The 23865-nt window shown below is 44.2% G+C and overlaps 2 protein-coding genes across 7 annotated transcripts in view; one reads left to right on the top strand and one right to left on the bottom strand.

The window, feature by feature from the left end:
• Positions 1-4566: 4566 nt before the first annotated feature.
• On the bottom strand, positions 4567-13080 carry LOC120731044 (basic leucine zipper and W2 domain-containing protein 1-A-like). The gene is given in 13 exon segments (XM_040027782.1): positions 4567-5157; positions 5295-5417; positions 5682-5820; positions 6113-6259; positions 6555-6683; positions 6685-6726; positions 6974-7083; positions 8517-8652; positions 8805-8870; positions 8948-9042; positions 9244-9420; positions 12221-12293; positions 12952-13080. Coding segments are annotated over 12 exon segments (1260 nt in total). The 5' UTR covers positions 12285-12293; positions 12952-13080; the 3' UTR covers positions 4567-5125.
• A 644-nt stretch (positions 13081-13724) lies between these two features.
• Positions 13725-23865, top strand: part of myo1b (myosin IB) — a 51149-nt gene continuing 41008 nt past the window's right edge. For 3 of the 6 annotated variants that reach the window (XM_040027781.1, XM_040027780.1, XM_040027779.1), the window contains exons 1-2: positions 14063-14187; positions 21304-21450. In XM_040027781.1, coding sequence (XP_039883715.1) covers positions 21325-21450 — 126 coding nt within the window. In that variant the 5' untranslated portion in view covers positions 14063-14187; positions 21304-21324. Of the gene's footprint in view, positions 14188-21303; positions 21451-23865 lie in introns of those variants that run through there. The other 3 variants (XM_040027778.1, XM_040027776.1, XM_040027775.1) reach the window with 2 other exon arrangements.

Genomic DNA, 23865 nt, shown 5'->3' with positions numbered 1-23865 from the left:
AAACTATAGTGAAAGTATAAAGTAAGGAAAATATGCAAAATGTGCCTCGAAACATAAACTTACTTCACACTTCAAGGACAAAGACACAGACCCTTAAAAATGCTCTTGATTAAAATCTGTTTTTGTATCTCATCAGTTAGAAAATGTCAGCATTCTTTATGTTTGTGTGAGTTTATCGATTTATATTTTCTATGTAACTTTTTACGAGTGATTTAACATTAAGTGGATTCCTCCTCCCGGCTCTGCCGTTCCTCACAAACAGTTTTGTAGTTTTTTATGCCTTTCTGCAGACAGTCTGAGTCCCTTGAGCTACTGGTGCATAAACGGGCAAAAGAAAGCAAAAAGCTGCATGCAGACCGAACACATGCACTCTCTCTGCTTTCTGGAGTCACAGTCATTACGCGACACTCCAGGGAGACTCGTTAAAAACATTCTGGAGACGCAAACTTTCATTCCATTTGCAAGTTATCTGTGTGGTTTGTCAGAGCCAAAGTGTTGTGATGTAGCTTTGGTGTTCCCACGGGAATTCTGTCAAAGCACCGGCCCCTTCCCTCTTAAGTTTGTGCAAAGCTCCAACCAAAATCAGTTACTGCAGCTGCAGAAGTGTCCTGATTAACCGTGACAATGGTTATATGTTGGACTATTTGGTGCAAACGCCTGTGTGAGCCACATCAGCTCTACAAGATGCCACAAGCTTTATTCTGTGGATACAGAGCCACAGACCAGCACTTACCCAGTAAATGGCAATCCTCGAGTCGATCATTCTTTATCAAACCAGGCCATCCCTCCCTTTGCTTCTAGTCGTTTGTACACAGCTATCAGACCGGGGCCAGCGAAGAGGGAAAAGGACAAGCCAGGAGAAAGTAATGATGTTTGTGATGAGCCTCAGAGTTGACTTAAGTCTAGCTGCTAAATCCCCGGACTCTCACAGCCAGGCCATTACGCACACTCCATGTTTCCCCCACAAGCTGTGTGAGGGGCTTTTGGGGAATGAAGATGCTCTCATTTGAGGCTGTGGTGAACACTACATCACTCAACCCTGCGTGCACCACGGGCACGTTTCACCGTTGCCATTATGACTCCTTTCTCTCGGCGATGTAGCTCCGTCCAGATCGCACGCTGCGTTTAGCCGTCTCATTTTTGATTTTATAGAAGGATCACCTAAGCCTTTTTTTTTTTTTACTGCGTACCCTTTATACTAAATGCTTCTTGGTTGATTGTGAGCTGTCTGAGTGTTCATTGTTTGTGCACAAAAGACCTCCCACTCAGAGATCATGACTGAGGATTGAATGTTGCCATAGAGTCTGAGGTGCATTTTATACCGTGGAGTGAAGAGGTGACCGTATAATATGGTAATATAATAAATCTGTGAAAAAAGGAAATGGCAAAGCATAAAAAGGTACTGAAAGAAGGTGAGCACAAAAAACATCCAAAGGCAGATTAATGATTAAAGGATGCAGATTTATCTGGTATGAGAAGAATCAAATATGCAAAGTGAAGAAAAAATCTCTGACTGTGATTCTATGAAATTCTAAGCTGTAGCTGTATCACTGCTTTTTCCCTTTTGCCAGCAGGAAACGGACACATTTCATTGCTCTGATATTACTTTGGTTGTTAATACAGAAAAGTGAAATGCGAACGGAAAACGAGAGCTACAGTCAGGCGTTAATAAAAAGTCTTTATAGTTTATGATGGCACACCTCCCCGCTTCCTTTACCCACAGCGCATCAGCTGTGAATGAGTTATGTTCATCCTCTGTGACATAAAGAACTATCTAATCTAATCTAATAACTTTAATCTCAGCCAAACCGATTTACTCACGAACAAACAAAACACTGAAAAAAGCCCAACAATAACATTTTTAGGTTGTCTAAGTGACTTATATATTACGTTTAACCTGAGTAGCGAAAGTCCGCGGTGATCTGAAAATGATGTGCCGGGAGTTGTGCCGTTCTCGGCCGCATCAGTGACCCTCGAGCTCCCGGCTAGCTATCGAGCTGGTGGGTAGCAGACGTCTCCGAAAACGTCGAAGCACTTTTGCAAATATGCGATATCTTGATAAACCAAGCAGATATTTGATGTTTACACAGCTACTTTCTCGCCTGAAAATATGTTAAAAGTTTATTTTGTGACCCAGAAAGATTAGTATGAGTAATTTTAAAACTTAGTAGCGGCCCCCATTGTTGGAAACTGGAGTCTGGCTCGGCCGCGCTATGCATTCTGGGATATGGTGGGCCATGAAGGACACACCCGACCCATCCTTCAAATTCGGGGAAAAGGAGGACGCATTTGTCGGCTGCATTCGGAGGAGTCTACGAATTTGGACAGCCTTCGGCGCGTCGCTGTGACGTAATCGGTCTACAAATGCGGTCTCAGGAGGATGCAGCCCATGAATTTGGACACGACCATTGACTGTGCAGCGTTCTCAGTTAAACAGCAACGGTGGCCTGAAAGGTTCAAACCGACGTCGCTGTCTTCTGTAATTAGCTGCCGCTACAATGGGATCGTTATACATGATGAATAACCTTGAGAATAAAAGTGTCAGGCCCAGACATTAAAAAGGCAGCTATGTGTGCCTCAGTGAGACAAAGCACCGTTACATGCGGGTAACGGGACCAACAGCGCCACGATGACAAAAGCACGCCTGTAACCCAAAAACTCTTCAGCTGTCTTGGTTTCCCGACACAGACGCTCGCTCGTCTATGAATAAAAGCAGGCAGGATGGCCGCGTGCTTTAAAAGAGCAGAAAGCTGATGCGAGGACAAACAGTCAACATGTTGATCCTGGTTTCCATATTTCACCTGGTGACTTCCATAAAACGCACAAAGCAACCAAACACAGTCATGTGACACAGCGCGGCCTCTTCAGGAGAGCGAGATGTAGTTTGTGACGAAAACTGAGTAATTATCTCAAGTCTGTCTCTTATTCAAAACAACGGTTACTCTGTCTCCCCGTCTCTGTTGATTCAGATGAGTTCTGCACTGCGGTCTGAGTCATGTTTACCGACCAAAGCCACAGTGTGAAATCCGGAATAACTGCTCTCCAGAACTCCGCTGGCCTTCCCTGGCGCATTGTTGCTCTGTTCACTTCAAGCAGGAAGTCCAACTGAGGCCGGTCTATTTTTCTCTCACTTATTTTTTTTATGTGGCAGCAGAATTTTTTCTGTGTGTAAATGCTTCATGTACAAAGTCATCGAGGGAACGCAAACACGCCCAGCCTCGCTGTCACTGAGAGCCAGGATTTAAGCCCGTCTCAGCCAATACGTTTAGCACCAGTCTTTGCACCCTGACATACTGTGAGACACACCTGTGAAAAAAAAGAGCACGTGAGTACCTACTGTATATCCAGCAGCATACGTAATTGCTGAAAATGGCAGAGAAGCAAAACAAACAGATGTGTCAGGGTGTGCACAGCTCATTATGCTGCAGCATCCCTCAGTGTGCAGCAGTGCACATACTCAACGACATGCGGGGAGGAGCCCAGTGTGTGAGGCGTGAATAAATAAGATGATTACTATATATATATATAAATGAGCGAGTGAAGACATGCAGCACTGGTAGCGAGCAGATAACAGTACTGCACAGTTAGAGGTGGAGTTGGGAGGCATCATTGCCATTCAGTGCTGCACACGTGCAGATGTGCAAATCTGAAAAGCAGTCGTGTCTCCCCCCCCGCAGCACGTCACTCTCCCAAACCGTCTCATGTTCTTTACAGTGACTAAATAAAACTAAAAGGCAAACAAATCCTCCTGGGACACACAGGCAGAGAAAATACTTTGGAGTGGAGCTGTGTCTAATACTTTCTAGTCTGGTTTCTTCAAAATGGCATTTCTATTTGAGCTTCACTCTAAAACTCTGGGAGGCTTAAACAGGGGCGATGATGTCTCTTAAGGATTTACTGCCATCTGTTGGCACAGAGGGAAACTGATTATTGGTCGATTGTACACAGGCTGCTCTGCTGTACTTACAGTATGTACTGTAATTCTCTGTACTACACGCATTTGAATAAAACAGCTAACATTACTAGTTCATCCTATGCAGCTTTTTTGTAACTCAGCTGTGAGAGCCAGAGTGCTCGTTTGTGATGTGATGACAGGATCACTCTGCTTCCAACAAATCCACATGTATAGAGCTAAAATAACTAAAGATCGAACACAAAGAGCTGGACACAAACGCATCCTGACCTCTCCTCGTCTTGTGCTAACATTACAATAAGCGGTCTGCTTTCTAGACTTTGTGAGATGACTCTTATAATGAATGTGGACCATTTTCATAACATCTTGAATCACCATCTCACTTTCATTCCTACATGCTTGACTGAACCATAATTACCATTTAAAGTGGGACAGGAGTGAAGAGAGATCTTTGTTTGCAGCTCGGGTCACGCATGGCAGCCAGCCGTTCTTGATTGCATGATTAGATAAGGCCAGCCGAGATCAGTGAAAACTTTAGTGCGATCTCAAACACAAGAGCTCAGTTTCTACTTTTCCATGTTTATCTGTGTACGTACACATCTTCTAATTGCTCCTTTAATTCACCTTCAACTCCACATGAACGGATACGGCAGTAATGAAAACCATTTATTTGAAAATGTGCGATAAAGGGGAAAAACCCTACAAAGCTAGCGTGGTTGTTACACATGATGTACGGATAAATCAGAGTTCTGTTTATGATGACGCGGCTCCATTAACAATAATGGATAAAGAATCTTAAAAACTGGCAACAAATTCAAAGTTGTCACATATCTGAGACGCAAATCAACAGTTTTCACTTCAGAGGACCGAATAAGAGCGATCAAACACAAAGACTGAAACACGCCTTCACATGGTCGAATTTTAAAGGGTCTCATGTTTAAAAAAACCAAAACGCTCTGCTTTGTCACATGACAGAGGTTTCAGTCTATCAGCTAAATGTGGCACTCTGATTGGCTCCTGAAGGAGTTTGAAGATGAATACGAGCATCAAAAAAAAAACAACCCCATTAAAGCCCTTACATTGCAGTCGAACTAGATATGAAGAGGTAGAGAATAGAGAAAGAAAAGAACTAGAGAACAGGCGTCTGTTATAAATTCTTGTACTGCATCTGATTAAAAATACAAATTTCGATGGTTTTATAGGCAGAGGTCTTCAGTCTGCATCCTCCTCCTCCGACTCGGACTCTGAAGGAAAGGAAACATCCGTCACCAGACGCGTAAACTCGACGTGCATTTAGTTACTAACATTTTGGAGAGACCATAAACACGAGGCGTGTTTTGGGGCGTCTCCAATCAGTGGCAGACAGAAACGAGGTGCTTACCTTCCTCTGCGTTCTTGAGCCATTCAACAAACTTTTTCATCTGCTCAAGGAAAACGCTTTTTCCTTTAGCTTGGTGGGCTTCATTGTACCACTTCAGAATCGCCTCCTCGCTCAAGACGTCGGCTGGGAGAAAAACACACAAAGATAAAAACGAGAACATAAAACAGAAAAAGAAATCATTTCAACTCGACGCCAACAGCACAGATGCGTCCGCAGGTGCCGGGAAAACAAATGTCACCAGGCAGGTTGATGACATCAATCAAGGCAAAGTTTTGGCTATAATCTCTGGCCATCTGGCATCAGTCGCACAAGCCTGCGTCGCTTCCTGCCGCAAAGTAAACGTCTTTACTGGTGGGAACAGCAGCCTTATGGGCATAATTAACTCACCTTTGTAGAGCAGTACGACAATCTTCTGAAAGGCCTTCATGAAGTGGATGTTGTCATAGCAGTACTCCTGGATCTTCAGCAGCAGCGTGAGCTCTGAGAGGCCCTGGGAGGTGAAAGCCTTCAACAGCGGGCTGTATTGCTGAGGATGGAAACCAGGGAAAAGCTGGAGTAAGACTTTTACCACTGTGAAAGTTTCACACACAGAGTGGGAGGGGGAGATGCTTCTGATTTCTCCCATTACTTCCACTTTGCCTTACTAAATCAATTATCTTCTCTGCCGAGTTCAAAGCCTACAGCAGCGCGGATTTTCTAACATCTCCGAGGCACGATTTAAGAGCGACACCCGTACGTTTCTTTAGATCTCTCGGATCGTGTCATAACTGCCGTGGGAGAGAAGAAGAACAGGAAGAGCAGAGCGACGCAGGTGTCACCTTTAAGTGTTTGATGGCTTGTTCCGTCACGAGCTCCTCCTTCTTGTTCCACTCCACCGAGCTCATCACGCTGGACCAAATTAGTCCGATCATCGTCTGCTCAGAGATGTTGTTCTTCTTGATTTCCTCTCGGACGTAAGCAATGATCTATAAGATCCAAGCCGAGAGACGGAACAAACGTTACTGACAACGCAGACCAACCACGGCAGACATTACCTACAAGCACCCCGGCAGGGTACAGAGGTTGGCAGGAGCAGACAATATGTTCAGGCTGAGTGGATTTCAGGAATTTGCCATTGATCCACTGCATCCGTTTCCTCACCATTCCTCAAGACAAAAGGGTGACAGGTCAAGCAGAAAGCAATCTTAAGTGCTACTACACAGCGGTGTGCTGCGAGGAGCGAGTCTGTGTAAAAGAAGATGGAAAACCACGAACACTTACGTCTTTGAGGGGCTCTCCACATGACATCAGATCCTCAAGCTCTTTCTGCAGCTCTTTGCGAGCACCTATGGACTGCTGGTTCCTGGCAAAGTCGGAAATCTCCTTGAGCCCGGCGTCTGTGAAGTACTTTTGAGAAGTGCTCGCAACTCCGCTTGTTGGCCGGGAAAAGTTCCTGCAAATTTACATAATCAAACATTGAAGCGGACCCCATTCATCCGAACAAGCCTTCATCAGCAATTAGGAGGCCTTTGGTGCAGTAGCTGCTGCGACTGCCACAATAGTTTGAAACTATTCAATTTATGCAGAGCCGTAATTAAGCAGTCATATTTAGAATACGCAGACAGGCCGCTGAGCGGCATGGGGAAACGCCGCTTCGCCTAAGCCTCGTAGAGATGTTGTAGCGAAGATGTCGTTCTCACCATAAGCCTGTTGTCCATGCCAACCTTTCGAAGACTGGCAGCAACCGAGTTGATGTCCTTTTCAGAAAGCCAGGATTTGAAGAGTTTTACAGCAAAGCAAGGCGAAACACCTGAACAAATGCACAAAAATGTGAGTCAGCTGTTACTGACAGACCTGCCAGGATAAAGAAAGTCAAAGTAATCCGCCGGTAAACACAACACCGAGGCTCTTAACTGGAAAAATGCCACAAACAAGAAAACATTCAAGTTTGGACCAACGGGTAAATCAAATAAACATCTGCATCTACAAGATAAATAAAAGTGTATGATGATCAAAAAGGTAAAACCATCAGCATCCGTCGGGTCCTTTCAAAGAGCGCAGCAGTGGATGCTGATGGATTAACTCATCACATCTATTAGCTGTTGTGTTTGTGGTTAATCTCTTCTTCTGGTACAACACAGACAACCGGCTGACAACGCCCACTCAAAGCAAAACTTCACAGCACCATCTGCACCTTTTACTGCATTACACATTAATAATACTAGCATGTAACAAGAGCACTTATTTGCACAGAAATTAGCATTACTCCATTACTCTGAAGCTTTTTTTAAAATTGCCTTTTCATTAGGGGGGCTGTGAATGTAAAATATTAAGCATTCACTTCATGCACGTGTAAAATGTAGTAACGTAACGCAGGCGCATCTTTCTAGACTTTCACAGACTCGTGCAGTACTGTAAGACCTCAGGTTCTCTGTGGCCTGGCCACGCAGCTGCTATCAGCATGCACAAATATGCAAACTCTGTGTCAGAGGGACAGACGTTAGGCATCTCTGTGTGTAGCAGAGCAAGTCCACTGTGTGACCAATTACACTGACTTTGGTTACTCAGGGGTGAACAGCTTTTTTAGAATATATTTTATAATTTAACTATATTTGTAAACAAAGAGTGGAGCAGACAGTCCTGAAGCAGATGTTTGACACCAGCTGCTTTAATGGAGATTCCCCAAATGTTTTCTTTGTGCGTTCAGTTATTTTAAAGACTCGTCTTTGGAATCATAAAGGATACGACTTCCCATCGCTGACTTTCTTTCAGGAAAAAAAGGGAGAAAATGGATTCAAATGTGACTGATGACAAGTAAATGACGAGAGAAAGAACAACTTCCACAACTCAAATGGGAGGATAACATTACAGTGACAATGTTTAATATTGAAAGTTTAATAATTTAGTTCCACTCATTGAGTTTCGGCCCTGCTGAATGAGCAAAATGTGAGATTTCTGCAGCATTTTTTCCCCTGATTAATCCCAGCAGCTGAAAACAGACACGTCTGCAGGCATCAAAGGCTTTTCCATAGTCTCTGACTAAAATGAAAGCCTACATACTGTCAACACTCGTTTGCATGACTGCCCGTCCCTCTGCTACTTCTACATTAATACCTGCAAAGCATTCAGGCTGTCCAGATAAAGCAAACAGTGCGCTGTGTGTGTACAGGTCCTTACAATGTCTGATAAATGGTGGATCGGGAAGATAATTCTGCACACAGACCGAGTATTAAAGCCGAGTACCTTCTTTGACCAAATTCTCATTGAAGAGGCTGCTGAGAATGGATGCAGAGATGTTCCCGTTGGCCAGCAGAATCCCTGTTAGCATGGCCAGCTTGTTGCGCTCAGACTCTGTGAAACCCTTGAGAAACAGCAGCAGCTGTAAAACAGTAAACATGCAGGCTGAACCACAGCAGAGGCAAAGCTGTACTCTTTATATTTTAAACTGAAACAAACTGCTCAAGATTTCAGCCACGACCCGGTCAGGCAGGTCAGGCTACCTACGTGACCCGGCTATGCAGAGAAACAAACCTTTTTGATCTCCTCTTCAAATCCCTTCTCCAAGTATTTGTAGCGCCTAATGAGCTTGTTAAAGACCTAAAGGGGAAAAATTGCTTTATTATCCATAAAAACAAATGGATATTAAAACGTGAACTGAACACAGTGGTATTCACCTGTGCATATGCCTGCATGGTCTCCATGTCCTCTTGTGCTTTGAAGAGACAGAACTCTGTACAGGTCATGTCATCTGACAGCGTACCCCCGGGGGCTGAAATTAAACACATATTCATGTCTTAGGCGCGTCACATGTTTCACCTCTGCTGATCACTGTATCGACATCAATTCAAAAACAGGGGGGGACACTTGTGCACGCCAGTATTAACCTGAAGACCCAGAGAGCGCTCGACTGGGGGACACATTTTATTACCATGGTATAATGCAAAGTTTAAAAGAAATGCCTGCAACTCACCCAGCATTCCACCAGCCACCAGGATGTCGAACAAAGTCTCGGCATAGCGTCGGTAGTCAAGCTTTGCACCAGAGGCATCAAGGAACTTTGCGACAGCTTCCAAATCAGTGCCAGTTTGGTTCAGACCCTGCACAATGCTCTCCTGAAACTGGGAAGGGTCAAACCTCTCCTTTTCATCTGTGCAAAAAGAACAAAAAGACAAATTAGTTCAGTTAATTTTTTATTTCAAATGTAAACATTCAGCATCATTTCGTGATATCATTCCATTACTTTGTTTGAAAGGGAGTAGGCAGAAGTATACACTTGTTTGGCTCTACCCCCACAAATTTTACATCTCATTCATTTAGTTTTCTTTTAGTCTTAAACAAACAAACAATGAAACAAAAGCAAAGCAAAACAAAAATCATCACAATATAGTTACTTTCATATAATAAGAGACAGAATATGTAAATTAGCAGATTCACAAATACTGAAACAAATAAACCAAAACATCCCAATTACCGTCCTGGGTTGACCCCATTTTCTTCATTCTTAAATTTGTTTTTTATATTTTATTTTAAACTGGTATATGTTGTTGCTTTCTTTTATTTCTTATGTTAGACCAGGGGTGTCCAACTCAAATACACAGTGGGCCAAAATTCAAAACTGGAACAAGGTCGCGGGCTGACGTTAATATTTATTGGAAAAAAAAAAAAAAAAAAAATTCCTCCAGATTTAAGAATGAATCTTCTCTTATGGACTCAAACAAGTTTTGCTGAAAAACTGAATATGGAACAAGCAAAGCTTAATACTAAACAATATATATATTAGCTGTATAATACCAGTAGGCCAGCTCTAATAATAATTTGGTATGGCTTCGTGGGCCAGAGTTTGACACCTATGTGTTAGACTGTTCCATAATTTAACTCCCACTATGGAGATAACTTACTTTAAAAAGTATGTCTAACTTTAATCCACCAGAAATTTGGAGTCAATAAATAACAGACAGACATTTTAAAAATTTTATTTCTCTCTCTAGCTGGAGGCTGTAAAAAACTTTTTTCGAGCCATTTGGACTTGTTGGTGCGTTTTCAATCATTGTCCTGGTGTATAACACAAATGTGCTTGAGGGCATGAAGTAGTGGCTGAATGTAATCGTTCAGGACTTTCTGGTAGAGAGCAGAACTCGTGGTTCCATCAGTTGAGCAGGTCCTGAAGTAGCAAAGCAGCCCCATGCCATCACACTCCCACCACCATGCCTGACTGTTGGTATGACGTTGTTTTCATGAAATGCTGTGTTAGGCCGGTTTTATGTCTCCACCCGCGTACATGATTCTGAGAGGACAGAGGGGGAGAGGGGTTTTCACCCACCCCAGATGTGCGTCTGTGCGGTCACCCAAGATCCTGGAGGACTGGATGACGTAAGCAACTAAGTGACGTAAGTGTGATGGAACAGAGCAAGGAGCAAAACCAGAGTTCACCCAAAACGGGAGGGCCATGAAAAAACTTCAAAGGCCAAAAAATAAAACATGAAAAGCAGAGATGGTGGCTGCAGTGACCTTTTCATTGTTTTTAACGCTGTTTCACTTCAGCTCTTTGTTTGTTAGAACTTCGCTCTTATCTGCAGCTGCCTGATGGATCAACAACAGCTCACAGACTGGTTTTACCACGTACTTTGTAAACTACCTCAGTCTCACAAGAGAGCTCTCTGCAGGCATCTGGGCAGTCCTCAGATTAGAGCAGACAGCGAACGCACCACGTCTGCTCAGCCATAAAAACAGCTTCAGTTTTACATCAGATGTAACTGAGCCAAGTGAGGCCTGCAGTTCTTTAGATGTTGCTCTGGGTTTGTCTGTGATCTGGATAAATCGCTTATGTGCTCTTGGAGCCGTTTTGGTAGGCCGGTTGCTCCTGTGAAAGTTCACCACGGTTCCAGGTTTTCTTCACGTCGCTGATGGCTCTCACTGTGATTCACTTGAGTCCCAGAGCCTTACAAACGTCTCTGTAACCTTTTCCAGCCTGATAGATGTTTTGTTTTTCAGCTGTTTCTTTAGCTCATGGCATGATGTGCTGTTCTTTTATTTAAACCTGCTTCACTTACCAGACAGCTTCTATTTAAATGAGTGGTGGGCGATCGTGCTTGAGCCACGATCGCCCAATTGGGTGTTGGGTGTTCGTCTTGTAATCGGAAGGTTGCCGGTTCGAGCCCCGGCTCGGACAGTCTCGGTCGTTGTGTCCTTGGGCAAGACACTTCACCTACCGCCTACTGATGATGGCCAGAGGGGCTGATTGCCTCGCTTCTGTCAGGGCAGCTGTGGCTACAACTGTAGCTGCCTCCACCAGTGTGTGAATGTGAGAGTGAATGAATAGTGGTATTGTAAAGCGCTTTGAGGGTCTCGAAATGAAAAGTTATTTAAAACTATATAAATGCAATCCATTAAATGATTTCTTGGTTCAGCAGATCTGGCAGTGTGGGTGTGGCTAGTGAAGCTGAACTTAGATTTCATTTTAAAAAAAAGAAAAAAGAAAAAAGGGGGACTCAGATAGTTCAGATTTTTGGCATGATGAAGAGCCAAAAGTCTTTTAAATACTACATATATTTTTGTCATATTAAGTATTTGTTCCCAGTTACAAAAGGTTGGCAGAGAATGTAAAAGATTAAAAACAGGCAACTTTTGGTACTGCCGGCCTGCATTATTGTAGGGTCTTTGACAATATTTGTAAGTCAAAGACTAAGTGGTTGAGATTTGGTGCTATATAAATAAAATAGAATAGAATTGAATCAGAACTGAAAATTGGCATTGGTTATCTGCAAGATTTTTTTGTTTTAATTATGACATCAAGATTGGCGTCAATCCAGGATTTCACAATCTGTGCTTTTCCATTGCTGGTAGCATGAAAAGCTACAGGGAGGACAGGCGGGCGTGATCTGTATATCCTGATGAAACCACCTGTGTTTAATGTGACCAAAACAAAGTGATGCTCGGCGGTTTCTCACCTCTTTTCCGAGTTTTGAAACGCTGGCCTGTTAGCGTAGGCTTCTGCTGCCTTTGATTACTCATAAAAACACTCTGCAAGAAAAACATAAATGAGCTCAGGGTGAGGAAACAACAATGGGATCCGTCCGCACAGTTCCACCCATGCATAATCAAATCTGCATGAATCATACAAATGTTGTGTGCATGTGGGAGCGCAACGTGAAACAAGCCAGATGTTAGCCACCCCCATTATTTGTTTGGGAGGGAAGGGCAGAGGCTGGTATGAGCCTTCACCCCTGGGGATGTATACACACACACACATATACTCATACAGGTATAAACAACAATGCTATTTTCCATAAATGTTAGCGGTAACCACCCTTATTAGCATCGTCCACGTCACCACGCGTGCTAAATGTACGAGCAGCAGTGCATGCACAGCACCATGCGAGGACATTTGTCTACCTTCGTTCATTGTCATGATACGAATCTATAAAAACAGCACTTTACTCTGTACATATTATAAATATCACCCCAAAAAAGGCCAGCTGTGACAGTCTATATTTATCAAAGCCGAGCGAGCCAACTCTGGATATCTGACTTCAGATAACACAATAACACTGGGGCAGTGCTAGCTTGCTGCTAACTATAATCCATTTTCCTGGAATCTCCTTCCGCAGTGTCGCAGTAAACTGAACTCCTGCGAGCAGCGCTCGGCTCCACAAAGAGAAAAAATTAGTCAGAAACTCACCGAAATCCTCTTTAAGAACAAAAACAGTCCGTGACAAAGAAACTAGTATAACTGGACTCCAGTACAACCAGCTCTAGGGAAGAGGAAGCTGTAGACGTAACCGCGCGTGCGCACTAACGCAGTCTATTTGGGTCGCCACACTTGACTGAAGAGCGACATTTAAGCGGTTAAAACCAAATAAATAACATGCAGTGATACTGCAGGTCTTCTCTGGATGCAACGCAGGAGTGAGTGATATTTAAAAGAAAATCTGGCTTAAACCCCAAATACCGTAAAGTCCGAATCTGTAAATCAGTACAAGAAGAGACAAACACCCCCCAACAAAATCACAAATATGAGTTTCCTGTGCACAGAGAGCGACTTTAACCATTAAACTTGGCCCAGAGTTTCATTAAAAGCTCGTCAAATCGTCGTTGCTATGTAGTATTAAGACACAGGAGGGGGGTATTGTGCTGTCGGGTGGATGGAGTGTCTGTCTATATATAACGATGAAGGAAAACTTTAATGTTGCTTCACACTCACCTCGTAAATCTTGGTTATATTCCCAAAGTCGTGTGGGAACTTCTTCAAACAAGTTTGGCCAACTATAACCTAACCAGTTCGCCTTTTTACAGTTACTTATGTGAGAATAATTTAACAGATCATAATACCGCATAATGAAAATTCACTTTTAAACAATCAAAGTCCAGTTTGCTTTTTAAAAGTCCTTCCAACGCTCAATGTCTCTGCAGCAAACCGCCTCTTTCCTCCGCACAGGAGCCATGGAGCAGTTAAAACAGCTCACGTTGCCTGAATGTTTAGTTAGTAAATATGAGGAGGAAGCAGCTCGCTGTTTGCTTTCTCACTTGGATGTTTCGTTAAACTATTATGTGTGGGGACAAAAGATGAAGTGGCATTGTTTCCGACGACACCTGAAGGCACCACCTCCCCAGCGCTGGAGGTGATTAGGGGACTCACTGGACGAGCTGACTAGCCCAGAGCCGCCTCTCCAGCCACTCCCTACGCCCGGCAGTTTCTGCGCTCTCAAGTCCATCAGAGCTCCATTCAAAGTGCTGAGATTCGGATGAGAGCCTCTTCCAGCCTCATCCAACACAGGCAGACACTAGTTAACCCAAAGGCAGCAGGGAAGGGCTTCAGGAGCCTCTCCTGACTTGGAGAATCATCCCGGGATCTTTTTTTTCTTGTCCGTGGAGTGGATTTAGGACAAGAGGGAGCAACTTCCACAGAGCTAAAGCGGTAAGTTGTTCTGGAAGTGTAAAGCTTTTTTCTTCTCCGTTGGCTCTGGTTTATCGCTGTTACATTTTCGGAAACTCTTCAAAAGTTAACTTTCCATTTCTTTAGATCGCCTGCTTCCCAACTCATTCATTCCTCCCCTCTCCGTACAGGAGGGGGTTGGGGGATAAATATATACGTTTTTATTTTTTGTGTCTGTTTCTCTCTTTCTCTCTGTGTGTTTCTTACTTTTCTATGACTTGGGGGAGAAAGCGCAGGAGGGATTTCGTTTAATGTCTCTTTCTTGCTGCAAACCGCGGCTCATTCAGCAGTATTCCTGAAAACCGTTGTCGCTAATTGCCTACATCTGTGGGCAAGAACCGTCTTTGTGGCTGAGCGGAGCCAGAAACCCACTGCAGACCCTGAACCAGAGGACAGCAAGCTCCAAACGAGCGTTTTCAGGTGCTGCTGTCACCAAACGCTCAGATCTGTGTGTGAAATGGCAGATTTGATGACCCATGCAGAGGACGATGAAACTCTGGAATCATTTAAAGTTTTTTTCCATTAAAATATCCTTGCATTGCCCCACTCTGTGATCTGTGGAAATACCTGGATTAAAGGTATACAGAGACGGATCAATGTGAGATTAAATCCTGGATAAAGTGAGTGAAGGTGGGCTTAGCCCTCAGTGCGCCCCCGGTTTCAAGAGATGATAATGTTGCTGACTGGAAAACATTTCTGCTCAGCATGGATAAAAGTCGTCTCTGAGGAACATCCCAAAGTTGCTCCTGGACAAAGTGTTTGTTTTGTGCCGGAGTCTGCTGTGGGTTGGGAACCAGCCTGGAACTCGTAGAAGAAGCGAAATACCTCATAGGAAGGAAAAAAACAGTTGCTTTAGGGGGAAAAGCTGCTTGGGGTGCTGCTTCCCTTAGCACATCTGTAAATATAGTGTTCAGTGCCACAGAAGCTGGAAATGAGTGTTAATGGAACAGTCAAGTCCAAACAATGAGCAACTGTTGCTTCACTGCCTTTGATGCAAAGTTGTTTTTAATTCCCGTCTTTTCTTTTTTTCCCAACTCCTAATTCCACTGGTGAACTTGGTGTCCCAAGAGGATCAGATAAGACCTTTTAAAAGAAGAAAAAAAAAAGTTGGTATCTTTCCCTTTGTGGGTTGCCACAAATATGTCCCACCTCTTTTGGCCAGATTCTCAGTTGGGAAACCAGATGGGAACTTTATTACCCGCACTGATCAAACAAACAGTGATGTAAGCGGAGTGTGAGAGGTAGTGTGTGGTAAGCCTTCAGAGCTGCAAGAAAGACTCCTGGAAAGAAAAGTAACAACCGTTTAGCTCAGCTGGAAGAGGGCTGCGTGTCGGCCATTGGAGTAGCTCTGCTCAGCGTGAGCTTGTTGGGCAGCTTGCATCAAGTTGCCACAGTTTTGTAACATGTGCCAAAAGCCTCTTTATGAACACTGTGGGGCGGGATGCTGTGGCCTAATGCAGAATGGATGGCAGTTCAAAGTCCCCCAGCCAGCGCCATGGTAATGAATGGTGTTTACACTTCCCTGCCTGTGTAACCCGGTGTAGTGTGGCGTGTGCTTGTGTTAACCATGCATCAGCTGTGATAGAGGGAGGCCTGCATGCACCGCTGCCTTCAGCAGCCTCTCGTGCAGGGTGGGGATCTGAACGCTTGAAGCATTAAAAGTTCCACATCCACGTCACGGCCTCATCAGCATGGTGACAAATTGGAAGCCCATTATTGTGATTTTTCTCCCAGTTTTGCTTTAGGTGGGGAGGTTTTTTCTTTCACACTTCATCTTGAGTTTACTGTCCTAACAAAGAACTATTCTCAGTGCCGTGCAACTCTGAGAACTTTCCACCCATTTGACTTCTCGGCTTAAACTTCACTTCCTCAGTTTCCCAGAGGAGCCAGAGTAATAATGCCATACGTTTTTATTTCTCACCGCTTCATCAAGTCCACTGCAGCTGCTTTCCCCATTCTCTTATTATAAAGGGAGGCAGACAACACTAAAGCAGCTAACTCAGAGCAGCCTGCAGGACGGTATATGAAAGTGCTGCCGTTCTCCTGTGCACTTTTATTTAATGCCCAGAAGCGCTTATTTCAATACTGATTGAGTGCTCGCGCTGCGGTTTAACCCTGATGATAAAGTAACAGTAGTTGATCACAATAAATGCAGAAAGTAGAAAATCTTAAATCTGCTCCATCATAAGATAACTTTTTATTGTCCTTGCACAGTCACGTTGGCACTAAGCACAACTAAACACAGTAAACAGAGTGGATAAAGTTAGATAAGAGATAAGATAAGATAAGACTTTATTGATCCCACAACGGGGAAATTTTTGCGTCACCTCAGCTCAGGTACAAATATCAGAAGGAAATGCAAAAATACAGTAAGTACAATCAATGAAAAAAAGTAAGATAATAGGATGCCAGTGCTCTGTGTTGTTTAGTTCGGTTGTAACTGCCATTTTTCTTGTGATGAAATTTGAAATGGTGTGTAAAGGCTGGTCCGCTTCACCTGGTCAGTGCACTGGGTGCGAGTCACACCGAGCTCTTGCAGCGCTGACCTTTTTGAAGGAGCAGAAACTACTGAATAAAGTCCTCTATCGGAGCTTATTATCTGCACCGTTTACTTTTATTTTAGCTTCTCTGTTGGAATAAAAATGAATAATGATTTCCAGACACTCCGACCTCTCGGAGAATGTTGCAGATACTTCTGTTTAAGCTGTGTGAGCGTATTGTCTCATTAATAAACGAGCTGAGCTTCCAAGCTTACAGATGGTTCGTTGGGAAGTTTGGAAGCTGTGCAAGCTGCACAGACTTATTTAAATAACTTTAAGTACAACAGAAAGAAAATTTCAGTGGGGCTGAGATCACAGCAAATGAACGCAAAAACCCAATTTCAGGAAGTCTCTCGTGGTATTACCAGAACTTTGGCTGCTTGTGTCATGAACATGTAAAGCCCCATTGCTCATAAGAAGAAGCTGACTCCTCCAGTTCTCAGGGTTTGTGGAGTAAACATTGTGTAATACTTTGTCATCTTGATTTCCAGATACTGCCTGCTTCTTGCCTGACTGAACGTCCTCATGTCTGCCTGCACTTTGGGCTGTATTGTAAATAAAGAACAGCATTTGTGTGTGTGCTGCAGGTTCATGTTGGACCTGGATTGTGCGTTCGGAGCTAATGGGGTCACATTTGTGTGAGATCTCCTGTTTATCATCTAGTGTAAGGTTCAGTTTCAGCGTCTGTGCTGTCACAGCGGCTCTGGGCCGTCGGCGTGCCGAGCTTTCCTCACACAGATCTGCACCTGGAGTGTTGGGGACCCAGGAATTCCAGTTCAGTTTCCAGGCAGCTGCTTGTGTTGAGCTCCTGTAACCCTCGCTGCGTTGTCCTGCCCTGCTCTCTGGCACGGCCCCATGCCACGCTGCTGCTCCATTAGGGAGGGCTTTAATCTGCATCAGCGGCAGCAGCGTGCCATGTTGTGACTTTTCTGTGACAAAGCTAGACTGATCTGCGGGAAATTTTACAGAGTATTATGCTGCATAATGGATGTTTATTATCATCTGTTCAATGCCACTATATTCCCAAACAACTGCTCCAAAGGCAGCGTCACGAGACCCGTGTCTGCGATTATATCAGAGGCCACAATGCAGAGCCTAATTGGTCGACTGTCCTGGAAATACTGACATTTTCAAAACCGTTACAGGTTTCTCAGCAGCGAGTTCACTGGCTCCGCTGCGTCTCCAGCGTTGTCACTATTTGTGTTGTGCATGCCTGTGAGTGCCTGCACGGCTGTTGACCTTTGTTTGGACTCGTTTTTCTCTCTGAAGGGCAGAAAGAACATCAGGACCTGTAAATATTAAATGTACTTCTAATGGTGATTTTTGTATTCGTGTTTCCCCCATAGCGTGATCTGACTGAGAAATCTAGGTCAATGTCAGAGGCACAAAGTAGAGCACATCTCATATTATTGCTGCGACATGCATCCATTACTATCAGATCTCAGATGATAAAATCTCTCACGTGTTTTATTTTTCTGTACAGAAACTTTGCTCCTTCTTAATGCAGCACTTTAATCTGATGGACTCGTAGATGAAATTCTGATTTAGAAATTAATTCTGAGAGTTGTGTCAGAGGCGGCCCGGAGTCGTGGGTGTGCTCTATCTGCTCCGCACATCAAGCTTCATGCTGCGTTAACAAGCAGGGGTTAAGGCAGTGCCGCTGGATGGCTTTGAGTCTGCAGCACGTCACCGACAGCTGATGACGAGTCATGAAACATCGCCGCCCCGAGAAGTTTTAGTAAAAAGTGGTTATTATGCTTCGATTAGCAAATCACTCAAAGTCCTCGTGTTACATCTGCAGTAACGTCCTCGCGGAGCTCCAACCGGGGGAGACTTTAAGTTTTGATGTTTTTGGTGTAATACGCCAAATTGAAATGATGTGTAATCACAGCCACGCGCTGCACACAGGCGCTGTGCCAGTGTGAGCGCGCTCAGTAAAGGTGACTGTGAGATACAGCCTTGCATCGCTGATCTAGATTTGAGATGAATGACAGCTAAACCATACCGGGGCATTTGATGCTTAAACATGCAAAATTCAAAAAGCACCAGAGAGAGAGAGAGAGTGACAAAGCCGGGCACTACTAATCTGGTTACTCCGAGGAAATTGGCAGAGGTTAATACGAGGTCATTCAGGTTTAGGCTGATTAAATCAGTGTGTTTATATCAACCACAATTTTAAAAAATCTTCTTTTTTGCCCTTCATCTGTGACAAACCACAAACGTCAGTGTTTTTCGTGTTTATCAGTATAGATGATATAAGTTTTATCCCCCATTTCTCTCCCACACAGCAGTAAGGATAATCCCAGGAGTTTAATCAAAGCCGTCAGGTTTTCTCTCATTCTCCCTCTCTTGGATGTAGTACAACATTTAGCAGCAGGCAGCAATTCCCATTAATGGGATTTTTGTCACAGGCTGCCTGGAAGCTACTTCTAAATGTGGGGTAGTGGGTTATCAGCCGAGGATGTCCAAGATGCAGACAGATGCCACATTTTTGGCACTCGGGCAGCTTTATCTCCCAGGTCAACACGAGGCGTCAGAATCTGCTTTTGCTCAGAACGAATAAGCTCCCTGCTTTAAACACTCGTGTTTAGTAGCAGACTTTCAGTGTGGCGTGGCTTTGCACTCGCAGCCATGACCGACCGGGCAATCAGTTTGCAGTAGATGAGTATTTAACTGGTTTGGTGTAATTGGTTTGACTAATATTGATTGTTGCAGGCTAGTACAAAATCCCCGATGCTCTGGATGCTCACTAATTACAGAGGAGTATTAGGTGTTTTGTAAACTTTGGTTTATTTACACGTGCAGGCTTTAGGAAGTCTGCTCCTCTCTGAAATGTGGAAATGATCCAAAATGATATTTATTGATTTGAAAAGCACCAGTGCTGCAGCAGAGCGGCTGCATTATAAAGTCCTACACATAAGCAGCATATGGGCTGAGATCACAGAACAACTGACTGCTGTTTTTCATGCCTCCAAAGAATTTTGCAACTGTTTCAAATGTAAGTAATTATATTTTTAAAGTGCGCTGCAAACCACTCGAGCAGCTGGTCGACTCGAGCCATCGCTGGGGCTGCTTTGGCACGAGGCCATCAGGCCAAGAGGAAGTAACCTACTTATGAAATATATATACTTAAGTAATCACACATTTCTCCCCTTACTGGAGCCTGCTAAACCGAGATGGGGTTGATGACATCATTAGAGGCATTTCAAATGTCTTGGTTTCCTAAATAATTTTTCATCCATCATCGTTTTTTTTTCTTTTCAGTCTTTAAAAGTTGTCTGCGTGCTGAGTGTGAGAGCGAGTGCTGCTGGAAACAGACTCCTGCCTGCTGCTAAGAACTGGGCAGCTTCTTTATGGGCCAATAATAGTGTGCCCTGCGGGGGAACACAAGCCAGGGAAAAAGTGAAATAGAAGTCTCCAGTTTTTTCCAGAAAGTCGTGCTGTTCTTACGCTGCAGCTAAAAGTCGGTTTGACAGCTGAAAAATCTGTTTTTCCTTCTTTTTTGGTGAAATATCCGCCCCTTCCTTTTCCGCACCTCCAACAGTTTCCAGTCACGTATCGGATCCACGGTTGAAGATGCGTCTGTGTCCGTGAGGCACGACGATATTGTTTCTGTGTTTTGAGTGTCAGACGTCGCCTCGTTTTCGGGCTGCTTCTGATTGCCACCCACGACGCTTCCTTCATTCCCAATGCTGTCTAAAACATCACAGTGCATTATGCCCCTGTCATATTTTCATTTGCTTCAGAGCACGATCCGTTCTGACTATTCAGAAAGAGACGTCTGTCCTACCGGCGAACAATAGACGACTGCATGGCCTCATCTATTGGTCTTGTGTGGGCAGTCTGTCACAACAGCAGACATTAGGTTTTTGGTGCAGCAAAGCCCTGAATGCATCCCAGGCCCCTCTTTTATCTCCAGCCCTGTGGCGTTGGGATTACTCTCCCAAAGGAGACTGGACTGAAAACTGCCAGCCGCAGCACAGTCTTTGTCACAGCCGGGATTCTTTTCCAGCCGAATATTATATCACAGCAAGCAAAGCAGCACAGGAGAAAAGTACAATTCTCCAGTGGAGTTCATGGGACTCGTAGGAAACCCCGAAACAGGAGGAGACTCCAGCTGAGCAGACACCCACAAGTCAGGGGCAAAGTTGCTTAGTTATGTAAGTTTCTATGGGACATTCTGGCATGCCACAGGGGAGAAGGAGACCTATTAGCCAATCAAAAGGCCCCGCTCCGCCTCTGGAGGCAAACTCTTGCCTTCCACACATGTGTACCCCTGCACTGAGTTTATTTACATTGGCTAAGTTTAGGACTGTTTGTTTTCTAACGAGAGGACGCCTCTGACGAGTTTGCTGGAACGTGATGCACACAAAGGCAAAAAAAGGATCTGATAGGAGACACAAGGCTGATGCATTCAGTGCTTTTTCTTCCATATAAAACATGCAGTTCTGTGCTTCATGCACACTCTACGATATAAAGGCCCACCAGGATTACTCCAGAGCCTTCCCCTTTTTCTAAATGAGTCTCTAATGTATGTTTCCTTCTTATATCCTTGCAGGGGGGGACGACTACAGCCAAGATGGAGGTGAAGACGTCACTTCTAGACAATATGATTGGGGTCGGCGACATGGTCCTCCTGGAGCCCCTCTCTGAGGACTCCTTCCTTGGCAACCTGAAGAAGCGCTTTGACCACAGTGAGATCTATGTAAGTCTGCTGCTTCCTACATCAACAAGGCTTAATAACACTGACTTCAGATAACGTGGAGAAAAAGACGGGCTCGGTAGCAGAGCAACAACACTGCTTCACTCTCTCGCTCTGAACGCTGCAGAAGGCTTCTCCTAGGAAATGCACAGATACTTTTCATAACTCTGTTGTTCCTCCCATGCTTCACTTATTTCAGTGCTGGCTATACAAGTAGTACAGAAACAGAGACCGCAGTAAGAAACCAATCAATAAATCAAATCACGGAGGAATGTAGTCAGTGCCCTCAAATGAGGCATGAAATCCAGAGCTTAGGAGGAAGGAAGGCCCGGCAGTCTAGCTGACGACTTATCTGTAGAAGAAGGGGATTGTTGAAGTGTATCCACCGTATCAGACAATTGGTTCTGGGCTTTATGTTGTGGCAGCGATTCTTCTGCTTTGTAGGATGGCGGCCATGTTCAGTGTGAAGAATATGTCTGGTTATTCTCAATGCTCTTCTTCAGCTCTGTCAGTGGTGAAGAAGTTGGAAGTTCCCTGTTTTGTTTGTTTGTTTGTTTTCTTCATATTCGTTCCCCTGCATACAAACACCAGAGTGTTACTGTGAACACGGAGCTGTGAGGACGTCCTGGGTAAACGCACGGTACTGCCTCACGCTGATAAGCTGAGGATCTGTTTCTGTCTTTGTTTTCTTCCCTCTGCTATTCATCATTAACATTGTATTCCCAGGAGACGTCGCTTAGTTCGACTTTGATTAGATGTTGTGCACTTTTTGAGCTAAATGGGATTTTACTACCTGTGTGTAACACTGAGCTGTGACACCATGAGTGCAGTTAGCTCAGGGCTGGGCAACAAGGCCTCGAGGGCCGGTGTGCTGCAGCTTTTAGATCTCACCCTGGGTCAGCACACCTGAATCAAATGATTAGTTCGTTACCAGGCCTCTGGAGAACTTCAGGACATGTTGAGGAGGTCATTTAGCCATTTAAATCAGCTGTGTTGGATCAAGGACACATCTAAAACCTGCAGGACACCGGCCCTCAAGGCCTGGAGTTGGACACCCCTGAGTTAGCTGGCTGTAAAACTAAAGAGCCATGAAGAGAAACTCAAACCTGAGATGAATGAAGAAAGGAATGACCGGCTGTCATTAAGTTACTTAATGTGAAAAGTAGTGAGTTACATCTCGACTTACGTATGTATTCCTCTCACACTCCAAGGAAGAAAAAATAGAATTCAGCCAAAAGTGAAGATTGGAAACCGTTAAAGTTCAGTAGATATCGCTGCCACCCTAACCTTTAAATGCTTTGTCCGCTAATCGTCCTTCTTCTGCAAAATAATTAGATTCAAAAAAGTTACTGTGATTTTTGTGATCTGAAGATGAAGCCTTTGTGGTGACATTTTGAAACCATAAACTCAGGTTTTCCCTGTGTGGTGCTTACCTAAATGATGTGGCTACAGTAGTTAAACCCACTTCATATATGCAATATTAGCCTGGATTGCAAATAAAAATAGACTGTTTATGGAAAGGTAAATCACATAGCCCTAAATCTGCTCAAGCTGCACCTCAAGAGCGATGACCAGCAGAAGCACTAAAACCTGTACTTACCCAATAAATCTGCGGTGTGCAGTCCTTGCTTGCAAATGTATTTTCCCTCATGTGGCATCATTCCTTACAAACGGGCCCATCCCCCACACCAAACTATCATATGACAGCTCATAGCAGAAGAAACATGGCTTTGTCTGTCAGAGGGACAGCACATCATGCGTCTGTAACTGTGGAAAAATGTCCCTGTTATTGTGTGGCTCAGAGGAACCATGAAGACTTTCATACACAATAACTTGATTAGATGTGATGGCGTCTTTTCCTTGCGTGTGGATTTATTGATAAAGAAATTCATACAGTGTCTTGATTGTGCACACATCCTACTTTCTTCATCTCATGAACAACACCAAAGTATATAAATGTAAAAAATATGCAGGCATGCAGATTGGAGCAGGGATCGAACCACCAACCCTCCGATCGCCTCCTGAGCTACAGCCACGCCTAGAAAGTAGAAACCCCGTGATCGTTAAGACGAATCTGAAGAAGCCTGCGAGTTCCAGTTTACCTAATGGATCGATGTGGTTATAAGCCGGGCCTGCGTCGTTCTGCATTTCTGCATCGCAGCTCGGCTTTGAAAAGGATCGTCAGAGACATCAAAAGATGCAGGAAGATGTGCTACCAACTGAAAATCACCACGGGCTCAGGTACGACAGTAATCAGGAGGTACAGAGCAAACCGCTGTCCCACTAATCAGAGCTGCATTTTTCATCCTTCTGAAAAGACGCTACAGATGGTGAGCTACCCACACAATCGAGCTCTGAAAATCAGCCTCGGCACAGGCGTCGTTAGAGGAAATCACGGTTTCTGTGACAGCTCATGCA

This window comes from Simochromis diagramma, unplaced genomic scaffold, assembly GCF_900408965.1.
Source record: "Simochromis diagramma unplaced genomic scaffold, fSimDia1.1 OVJJ01000343.1, whole genome shotgun sequence".
NCBI classification, from domain to species: domain Eukaryota; kingdom Metazoa; phylum Chordata; class Actinopteri; order Cichliformes; family Cichlidae; genus Simochromis; species Simochromis diagramma.
Note: the sequence above shows the minus strand (reverse complement) of the source record. Positions and strands in the feature narration are given on the sequence as shown.